This window comes from Propithecus coquereli, unplaced genomic scaffold (genome assembly GCF_000956105.1).
Source record: "Propithecus coquereli isolate 6110/MARCELLA unplaced genomic scaffold, Pcoq_1.0 Scaffold70, whole genome shotgun sequence".
NCBI classification, from domain to species: Eukaryota; Metazoa; Chordata; class Mammalia; order Primates; family Indriidae; genus Propithecus; species Propithecus coquereli.
In genome coordinates this window covers 2,938,089-2,949,339 of record NW_012153063.1, presented here as the reverse complement: position 1 = coordinate 2,949,339, position 11,251 = coordinate 2,938,089, and the positions used below count along the sequence as shown (strand labels likewise).

Genomic DNA, 11,251 nt, shown 5'->3' with positions numbered 1-11,251 from the left:
CGCATTGTGTGTTCTTGGCCCTTATTGAAATCAATATTGACTGTTAACTGGTGGATTTATTTTTGGGCTCTTTATTCTCTTCAATTGGTTTATGTATATGTTTTTATGCCTGTACCATGCTATTTTGATTTCTATAGCTGTGTAGTATATTTTGAAGTCGAGTAATATCATGACTCTAACTTTGTTCTTTTTGCTCAAGATTGCTATGGCTATTTGGAATCTTTTCTCATTCCTTACAAATTTTAGTTTTTTTTTTTTCCTTCTCTGTGAAAAATGTCATTGGAATTTTGATAGAGATTACATTGAATCTGTAGATCACTTGTGTAGTATGGACATTTTAACGATACTAATTCTTCCAATCGATAAATGTGGGATGTCTTCTCATTTATTTGTCTTCAATTTCTTTCATAAATGTTTTATTTTCAGTGTTCAGGTCTTTCACCTCCTTGGTTACATTTATTCCTATGTATTTTAATATTTTTGTAGCTATTGTAAATGGTATTTTTTTTTATTTCTTTTTCAGGTAGTTCGTTGTTAGGATACAGAAACACTACTGATTTTTCTATATTGATCTTATATCCTGCGACATTACTGAATTCATGTATTCTACTAGCTTTTTGGTGGTCTTTAGGGTTTCTATATATAAGATCTTGTCATCTGAAAACAGGGACAAATTAACTTTTTCCTTTAAAATCTAGATGCCTTTTATCCCTTTCTCTTGCCTCATTGCCCTGGTTAGGACTTCTAGTACCACATTCAATAGAAGTGGTGAAAATACGTATCCTTGTCTTGTTCCTGACCTTAGAAGAAAAGCTTTCAGCTTTTCATCATTAAGTATGATGTTAGCTGTGGGTTTGCCATATGTGGCCTTTATTGCATTGAGGTACATTCCTTCTATATCTAATTTGTTGGGGCTTTTTGTTGCCGTTGTTGTTGTTTCTCTAATCCCATGACAGATTGCTGTACCTAATTTGTTGAGAGCACTTCCTTACCTTCTTTTTTTTTTTTTAATTCAGACTTTATTTTTATTTCATCAGTTTTTCCATTAAAGTCCTCTTTCTGTTCCAAGATCCAACCCAGGGTAACCCACATTGCATATGTTTGTTAGAGTTTCCCAGTCTTTCCTTGTTTTCTATGACCTTGCAGTTTTGAGGAGTTCTGGGTGAGTTTCTGGAATTTACTCATTCCCTCCTCCCCAACTTCCTTACTTTCTGATTCAACAAGCTCATCTTGAACTTTCCCTACCCCAAGCCTAGAATCAATCAGTTCTCTAATGAGCCTTGGTTCCCTTGAGTAGGGAATGCAAAAATGTTTGTAAAAATTATGAAAATCAATTCTGGCTAGGATGCAATGAAATTAGCACTTTCTTACACTGCATGTGAAAATATAAATTAGTATATCCCTCCTATAAAATGATTTGGTAGATCTAACAAGCACATTAAAAATGTTTATACTCCTTGATCCAATAGTTCCAATTCTAGCAATTTAAAGAATTGATCTAAGTGTTAAAAAAAAAAAGATAAAGATGTTTATCACAGCCATTTACACAATAAAATAAAGAAATAAAAAGGAAACAACCAACACAAACCAACACAAATGACATGAAAGTAACACAATCAAATTCATTCTAACCAACACAAATGACATGGAAGTAATACAAATGATAGACTATTATGTAGTCATCAAAAATTATGTTGACTAAGACTTGATAAAGTAATTTTTCTTCACTTCACAATCAACCTTCTTGAAAAGGTTTCTTGTCTCCCTTTCCGTACTTTCCATACACACTTCAATTCCCTATAGTATGGCTTCTATCAGAATCATTCTCATAGAATCATTCTAATAAAAGTGTACTCAAGAGGTCCTCCTACTTGCCAAAATTATTTTCAGGCCCTGTCTTTTTTGATCTCTCCATAGTACTCCCTCTTATTTAAAACTTTTTTGTTGGTTGGGCATGGTGGCTCACACCTGTAATCCTAGCACTCTGGGAGGCCGAGGCAGGTGGATCGTTTGAGCTCAGGAGTTCGAGACCAGCCTAAGCAAGAGCGAGACCCCATCTCTACTAAAAAAAGAAAAAATTAGCCAGGCATGGTGGCGCATGCCTGTAGTCCCAGCTGCTCGGGAGGCTGAGGCAGAAGGATCCCTTGAGGCCGGGAGTTCAAGACCAGCCAGGGCAACATGGTGAGACTCTGTCCCAAATAAATAAATAAATAAAATTTTTTGTCTGTTGGCTTCTATGATATCATGCTCTTCTAATTCTTCTACTACCTCCCAGACTCCTTTGCATTCTCTTTGGGGGGCTCTTTTTCCTCCACCTGGCCCTTAAAGATGTAAGTGTCCCTCAAAGTTCTTGCTGAGATAGACATTTATTCTTACCCTGTAGTCCTAAATGATATATACTATATGTCTTCAATTACTATCAATACAGCTGAAGATACTCAGATTTCCCTCTCCAGCCCAGACACGCCTTCTGAACTGCAGATACATGTGGCTAACTGCCTCCTGGACATCTCCACCTTGCTGTTCCTCAGGCATCTCAAATTTAACAAATCTTAAATTTAACTCATTACACTGGCCATCAAATCTGTGACTCTATATATATCCCTTCCTTATTGAAATGTACCCTGTTGCCCATACTTCAAATCCAGACATCCTCTTCACTGTTCTCTCTCCCATATTCTTCATGGACAATCAGTGATCAAGCTCTGTTCATTGTACCTCATTTTTTAGATCATCAAAATGAAAATACAACCACCTTAGAATATTTTGAAGAATCCTCTGTTATCTGAATGACTATCTCATAATCAAACACTAACAGAAATCGCATGGCCCATATTTCCATTTGTGTTTACAACAGTATTTGGGGCCAGATAGTATTGAAATATTCAGATTCTTTTATCAGTTAAATGAAAGACAAATGATGTCAAGGTATGCAATAGTAACAAAATAGAGAAGAGTGGCAGGCTAAATAAATCATCACATGGCATCTGGTAGAATAGGCTAGGTAAATTCAAAAGAACCTGCATGTAAGCAGTGAGCTTCATATTCACATTTTAAGAATTAATTTAGTTTCTGACAAACATCATTTGTTACATTTAATTGATTTGACATTGTTAATGATAATGTGTTGTTTTCTAGTTTTCTTTCTAATCATTTTGTCTATAAATTTATTTTATAGTTATATAAGCAGTATCAGCCTAAGGAGCATATATCTAGTTTTATGCATATCTATAGTAATATTTTAATATGTTAAGTCTAGGGATCTACCTAAAAAACTTTTTAGTGGGAAAGGAGTTCCTACATTACTGGCTTAGGAAACTGTGTTCAGATGTTGAGACTCCCATAAGTGCCACCTTTTCTACCACACTGGCTTAAAGTCAAATTTGCAGCCATCTCTAGCAAGTGTTTAGGATTCAATAGAGTATATCTTGTGATTAAATTTGCCTTGGTTCTCCGTAGTATCCTATATTTAGTCCTTTTTACCTCGTTTTCTTCTATAATCAGTGTTTTTTATCATGCTATATTCTATGTATCTGGATAACTACCCTAAATCCTTTCAGGAACATGAATGGGTATAAATGCTTACTTTTAGCAGTGGGGAAGGGAAAATGCAAACCCAATATGATATAAAGTAAAATTTACAATCTCAGGTGACTTAGGGCCTGAGAATCGAGATAAAAATAAAAGCTCACTGACCTCTTTAATCATCTCTACCGGAATAAATGGACGTGGCTGCTAATGTCCCTTAATCCATCTGAAAAACTAAATTGGTAGGTTTCTACTTTCTTCTTTTCTTGGTAAAAATACCAGTGCCCTCTAGCGGCCAAAGTGCACCTTGAGTAGTGCTCTGCATACCAGTTTACCTTCGAAGAGTAATGTAACAAACAATCCAATGCTAGAGATAATTTTTAAAGATAAATTTTAGAGCATTGAATCCTGAGCAGCAATATACAAGTATGCTATTATCCTACAAACCACCATATAAAATACTTTTTTCAAGTTTTCAAGAGTAAAGAATACACAAAAAAATCATTTTCTGGAGAGAGGAATTTTTTTCAAATCCACCGTTTTCTAAGGCTTCACATTTCTAGTCCAGCTTCATTGCTCCCCAGATAATGATCCCTTTCATTATCTTCTAACGCAAATGACGAATGTGGTTTATTTATAGTACGTAGCAGTAATTGGAATTATAGGTACAGAAACCCTAAAGACCTAGTCATTGGTGGCGTGAATTATTTACGATGGCATGCCTGCTTTTGCAACTGTTGCATCCTCTGCTTTGTAGCCGCGCCGACGCCCCCAACGCAACCCACGCTCGCCGGGAGCAATCTTTCTTCTGCCAAAGGCAGGTTCCAGTCGCGCCAGGAAGGGGACCGCCGACTGCCACCGTCTGTCTGCCCCAGTGCGCCCCACACCCCGCCTGCAGGTGGCATATGCGTCCCTCCGCTGACGAGAGTCAGGGCGGAATCCCGGGACCGGATAGCCCCTTCCTCCCGCAGGGGCGCTGGGAGAGCTGCTCCCGGCCCTGCCCATTACCCTGGCTCCGCCCACGTCGGCGGAGAGGGCGCTCGGCGATTGGCGGCGCGGAGGGGGCGGGGCTCCGGGAGGTGGGCTGAGGGGGCGGTATCTGGGAGGGGACAAACGCCTGGAAGAGGAGCAGCCCTGATCCTCCCCTGTGGTTCAGGATTTCTGCAGAGGCGGTGTCCGAAGCCAAAGCAGCTTGGGGCCCAGTTGGGACTGCCTGTCTGTGCGCGTATGAGTTTAAGCGTGAGAGTGGCTGTGGCGCTCCCTGCTCCCCGCCGGCGTACCTTCCCCGGCAGGTAACCTCGGGCTCCGAGGGGCGGTGTCGGCCCGGACCCCAGCCCTGGCCCCAGCCCCTGGCTGCTGGGGGAGGCTCTAATTCTGCAGATGGCTGGAATGAGGAAGAGGAAGAAAGCTCAGATCTTGGGTATGAGGGAGAAACTTAGCGGCGAGGCCTGGGTGCAAGGAAGGGAACAAATCTAGGTATTGGCCGTGGGAAAAGGAAATGAGGAGGAAAGGGTGCTGGATGCTTGGATGTATAGAAAGGCCCGCTTTGGGGCCCGGGAGGGAGAAATTGGGCGGTGGGGAAGTTGGGTGCAGTGACAAGTGGAAGATCGGGTCTGCACTCAGGGAGGAAACTCGAGCGGTGGCAGGCTGCAAGGACGCGTAGAAGACTGAGTGGTGAGTGTGAGAGGAAGAAAACGTGCGGCAGCTGGGAGCTGAATGCAAAGAAGGGTGTGAGATGAAGATTTGGGCGTGTACAGCGAACTCAGGCGGCGGGGACTCGCAGTGAGGCCGAATGAATGCATCCGCCAGGGGACGGGGAGCGTGTGAGCTCTGGCGCGGGTCAGAGGAGTGTTGGCTAGGCCGCCGGGGACGGAGTGGGGCGAGGGGGTGGCGAAGACACCGGGGCCAGCTCCCGGTGCCTGGGGTTTAAAGGTCCTGCCAGAGGGAAGGGGCGGGCCTGGAGACGTGGAAGGAGGAATCGAGCCAGCTTGGGTTGCAGCCCCCTTGCACAACGGGCACAGGACGTCTACAGGCCAAGAGCCTGCTGCTCACAACGTCACTCAAGGACTTGCAAACCCCAAGACCCGCTAACGGACAACGAATCAGGGACATGCCCTCGGACTCCCTCGAGTGTGCACACGCGGAGATATTCCTGCTCCCTTGACTTTTATTTGGAAGGTGCCTGCGAACCTGAAACTGCCCTTTGCTCCTCTGGATACACTCAGCACTGTACTTTAAACCAGATAAACCGGGCCTCCTTTAAGACTTTCTGTTCCATGTTTTGTTTTAGGAGATAAACTGCATTCAAGTGAGACTGCAAGACTGAGAGGACTTGGGGTGATTAGAAATTGATTCACTGCAAAGGTGAGAATTAGCAATTTCCCACTTTCTGTATATTTGGCTTTGATGTGGCTGTACTGCGTTTAATTGATCTTGGCCTAGGCTCTGCTAGGGAGTGAGTCAGGAATATTTCCAATAATAAGCTGCAACTGCTTCCTTGTCTTCTCTGCAAGAGACTATTTTTGCCCAGAAATTATTGCAGTTCATGAACTCATCAAAAAACATTCTAGCTAAAAACTTGAGGTTGATGAAAATAAAATTAAATTGAGTAAGCAGCTCTTTTTTTTTAAACTATTATTATTCCAGGTTTGTTTTCTGGAATTGCACAAGTATGTCAGCAGATTGGATTCAACTGTTTTCAGACTAAATGAACTGGTGATTGTTGGGCTTGGAACAGTCCATCCTTCTACAGTTGGGGTTGAGGCGGAGACAAAATCTGAGGGGCAAGGGTAGAGAAGTCAATCCAGTGGGGCCTAAAACCTATCCCATGAGAATCAACTCCAGAAGAAATACAATGACACCCTACATTGTAGTAAAAATAAAGCTTCGCTTTTTCAGTTAAAAGGTGGTAAAAATGTCTTGGCTAAGTATTGTGAGGAAAACTTAATATTTCAGATATGCATTACAAGATTTAGAAAGATTATTGCAGAGAATATGTTTGCTTTAACTGAGAAGGAAATAGCTAAAAAAATAGTCACTCAGTCTCGACATTTTATTTATAAAATTTTTTATAAAAACTAGACCTGGAAAGTCTTCACATTTTAAGTTCAGAATATGACCTTCTTTTAACTGTATTTTCCTTCAGTGAAAAATACCCAGGTCATTACGGTTTCATGATACTATAGGAACATGGCAATGGAAATGTAGTATTGAGGCCAAGATAAGTTCACTGCCTCTGTTTTTTTGCTGTGTTTTAAAATAAGGACAGGTGTGACAGTGGGATGAAGCATGACTGAATCATGTGCTTTAAACTATACTGTAATTTATTCTTGAAATTGCAGATGGGAAGTAATTGACATCCATGTCAGTCTGTTCATTTCTTTCATTCTAGATAAATTCAAGGTTTCCCAGTAATGGTCTAGGGAATTGCAAATTTGGGAAGTGAAAATGGGCCTGAGGGTTGGAAATCTATCCTAGCTTGGGAGTTGGAAATCTATCCTAGCTTGTCAGAAGAAACTGAGGCTTATTGTCTACTAATCATTACTTTTTTTTATTTAAAGGCCAACTTACTATAGCTCAGCTTTCCAAGAGAGACTGTTAAGTCCTCTTACCTAATAATTTTTTAGAGTCAGTTCTCCTGATTTTCTCATCCTCAGCTATAATTTAAGTGCATAAAAGCAATTTGCAGTTGTGTTGCTGGAAAAAAAGAAGATTCTGTTAGAGCATTATGAGAAGGAACAGATACTTTTAGCATGCTCAGGGCTTCCTCTGTCTCTGGGGAACAAGCACAGGACATGGCCTTCTTTGAAGCCTCACACTTTCACTTCTCCCAAAGACCCACTCTTACCCTTTCTGGGAATCAGATTGATTGGTATTTGTTACCCCCACACCCCGTTTCCTTAATGCGATGTCTCTTTCCAGAACAATGCCGCTTTCCTAGCCCACCCACTAGCAGCTTAGCCTTGCTGGTGAACAACCAGAGAAACAGTCCAGGAGTTGGGATACCAAAGAACATGGCAGGGACATGCTTGGATCCTGGGCTGTAGCCCCTCTATATAGATTTCTCTAATTGAGAAAGTACTTTTATATTTATCCCCATGTCTCCAGTGTCTGTATTATAACTAGGAAAACATAGTTCCACCAGGAATTCTTCATCTCTTTCACTTTTAAACTTAAAGTTTCCTTGAATATGAGTCACAAGAACCAATTGAATCTCCAAGGCTAGTTATTTTAATGAAAATAGCCTCTCAAAAGAGGGGAAATACTAGCACTCATCATTCTGGTCATCTTGAGGGCCTAGTAAAATGAGGAGTTGAATAGAAGTGTTCAGATTAATATGATAGTGTGGAAATAATCTCATTTCATAAGAGAATGATGATCGCATTATTAAGGGCCTGTTACAGGGTCAGGCTCCCTTACGCTGCAGCTGGGTGGCCTTGGGAAAGCTATTTTTTTTTTTTTTTTAACAAGGTAAAATGGGAAAATGAATTCTTACAGGATTGTTATGAGGGCTGACTCAGAAACCACTTATGAAACATATAACACAATGCTTTATACAGGGAAAGTGCTCAATGATAAATATAATTGTTAAACTAGCTTTTTATGCAATTATGCTATTATGAATTATTCTTTTAGTAGTCACCAAATTGTTTATATTTTACTTCCACTTTATAATGAAATAAATGACAAGGCATATATTTTATCTTTTTTTCTTCTTAGGTTTATTGAAGTCAAAATGTCCAAAAAAATCAGTGGTGGTTCCGTGGTAGAGATGCAAGGAGATGAAATGACACGAATCATTTGGGAATTGATTAAAGAAAAACTCATTTTTCCCTATGTGGAATTGGATCTGCATAGGTAAATGAATTACCCCTCCATGTAGCAAACTCAGAAAGCCTAATCTGGCTAGAGCAGTAGTGCACACCTATAGTCCCCGCTACTCAAGAAATAAAGGTAGGGGCCAGGCGCGGTGGCTCGTGCCTGTAATCCTAGCTCTCTGGGAGGCCGAGGCGGGCGGATTGTTTGAGCTCAGGAGTTCGAAACCAGCCTGAGCAAGAGCAAGACCCCGTTTCTACTAAAATTAGAAAGCAATTAATCGGACAACTAAAAATATATAGAAAAAATTAGCCGGGCATGGTGGCACATGCCTGTAGTCCCAGCTACTCGGGAGGCTGAGGCAGGAGGATTGCTTGAGCCCTCCTGCTCCTCCTCGCAGGAGGAGTTTGAGGTTGCTGTGAGCTAGGATGATGCCACGGCACTCTAGCCTGGGCAACACAGTGAGACTCTTTCTCAAAAAAAAAAAAAAAAAAGAAAGAAAGAAAGGTAGGAGGATCCCTTGAGACCAAGAGTTCAAGTCCAGCCTGGGCAATATAGCCACAAAGCCAGATTGCATCTCTAATAAAAAGGGGAAAAAAGATTTAAAAAAAAAAGCAATGTAATCTAAATTATTTCAAGGTACAGTTAACTTTTTTACATAAATGTATCTGTATTTTGTGGATAAAGTTTTTTGTAAGCCTAAATATATTCAGATGAATTTCCTATTTTAGTTTTAACATATAGCTAGAAAAACTGGATTTATCATTATTTAGAAGTCAGAAATTATTAGGGAAACAAAGTGATTTTCAGATCCTTCTAACCCTCTGTTTGCTGTGATGATTTTATTTGTAATAAAGCAGTGGCCAGGAATAGCACAATGGATCATTTGTGAAAGGGAAAATAAGAGCGGATATAAGAAACAATGAATCAACTAAATGTAGTTAATACAATTCTGTCCTTGCAAGTTCAAATTTTTCTTTCCTCTTTTTTTAGCAAGAGGGTCTCGCTTTTCACCTAGGCTAAAGTACAGTGGTACAATCATAGCTCACTGTAACATCCAGCTTCTGTGCTGAGTGATCCTCCTGCCTCAGCCTCCCAAGTAGCTAGCACTACAGGAGCATACCAACACACCCAGCTAATTTTTTAAATTTTTTGTAGAGACAGGGTCTCATTATGTTGCCCAAGCTGGTCTGAAACTCCTGGCCACAAGCAATCTTCTCACCTCAGCCTCCCAAAGTGCTGGGATTACAAGCATGAGCCACTAAAGCTCAGTTTTCTGTCACTCTGCTTAATTTGTCAATGGATCTTTTTTCCTTGCCTTTGGCTCTTTTTATAGAATTGTAGCACAGAAAGAACCCTTGAAGTTTCCTAACTGAACCTCTGTCTTCCTGTAGAAGTTCTCTTAAATCATTGGTATCCCCTTTCCCTGTCTTTAAAGTGTTTGGGGGCAGATGTGAAAGTACATGTAATTTTCTTCCCCCACCCCGTGTTTTTCATAAAAAAAAAAAAAAGTCCGGGCGCAGTGGCTCACGCCTGTAATCCTAGCATTCTGGGAGGCCGAGGCGGGTGGATTGTTTGAGCTCAGAAGTTTAAGGCCAGCCTGAGCAAGAGCGAGACCCCGTCTCTACTAAAAATAGAAAGAAATTAATCGGACAACTAAAAATGGATAGAAAAAACTAGCCGGGCGTGGTGGTGCGTGCCTGTAGTCCCAGCTACCCGGGAGGCTGAGACAGGAGGATGGCTTGAGCCCAGGAGTTTGAGGTTGCTGTGAGCTAGGCTGACGCCACGGCACTCTAGCTGAGAGTGAGACTCTGTCTCAAGAAAAAAAAAAAAAAAACTGCTACTCTTTGTACATTTAAACTAGATAGAGACAGAATTTTTAATAGGGTAAAGTGGCTGAAGACTGGCCTTAGTAAAATGTTGAGCAACACATTTCAGCCAAACTATTGGCAACTGTAAGTGTGTATGCCTCAACCCAGAATTACTCATCAGAATGTGTCCTAAGGACCTGTTATTTGCTTGGGTGTAGACATTTAATTCACATGGTGTCGTTAAACATCCTTTTTAATTGTTCTAAATCTAAGCTGCTAATAATATCTATATTGCAACCATGATAAGGTGTAAATACTTGCAGAGGTCAACCAAACATAGGAAATGAAGCATAAAAACATCTTCCAAGTGGGTTAAAGAAGCATTTTAGGAACTCTCTCATGTTTCAGAACTTTACATGACAATAGGTGAATTTATGGAGTTCTTGCCTGAATAATGGCTGGAATGAGGGTGCTTTGAAACTCCTTAGCCTAGAAGCATAAGGAGCTTTATTTTTTTTTTAATTTATTTATTTTATTTCAATCTGTGTTTCTTGTTCCATCTATTATTGACACTATCTCTTGACTCCCACCTTTTAAGATGAGGATGTTCCTAGCTTCACCCTTCCCATCATATTTCCTTCCACATTCCACCTCCCAACTTGTCTTCATTTGACATTGTCAAGACCGATAATTGCACTCTGCTCAGTAAGACTAATTGTCTTCTGTGATTTTTTTGAAAACCCAAACTTCAGACAAGTTATTTCTAGTAAGTTTTGCTTACCATAAAGCTAGTATTATGGGATGATTGTATTTCTTTCTTGATGGTTTTCCAGTGTATAACCTCATGCCTCTCAAAAGAGAATATTTCTAGCAATAAGTATCTTTTTTCTTTTGAAGACAATGTTTTTTACTTCTCTCTAGAAGTTTGTTGTATATTGTCTTTAGCTTTGGAATTTTGAAACTGCGCAATGACATACCTAAGTGCAAGTCTTTCATGTTTCGTCTCTCTCAGCAGTTGGTAAATTACCTTACCTTGATAACTGTGAGAAATTTATTTATATTCTTTCTTTTATAATTTCTCTTGGGTTCCTTGTTCT

The 11,251-nt window shown here is 40.5% G+C and overlaps 1 protein-coding gene across 1 annotated transcript in view; it reads left to right on the top strand.

Annotated features, from left to right (window-relative positions):
* Nucleotides 1-4,711: 4,711 nt before the first annotated feature.
* Nucleotides 4,712-11,251, top strand: part of IDH1 (isocitrate dehydrogenase 1 (NADP+), soluble) — a 20,793-nt gene continuing 14,253 nt past the window's right edge. Inside the window, exons 1-3 of the mRNA XM_012661208.1 lie at nucleotides 4,712-4,820; nucleotides 5,819-5,892; nucleotides 8,248-8,385. Of these exons, the coding sequence (XP_012516662.1) occupies nucleotides 8,264-8,385 (122 nt within the window). The 5' untranslated portion in view covers nucleotides 4,712-4,820; nucleotides 5,819-5,892; nucleotides 8,248-8,263. The remainder of the gene's footprint in view (nucleotides 4,821-5,818; nucleotides 5,893-8,247; nucleotides 8,386-11,251) is intronic.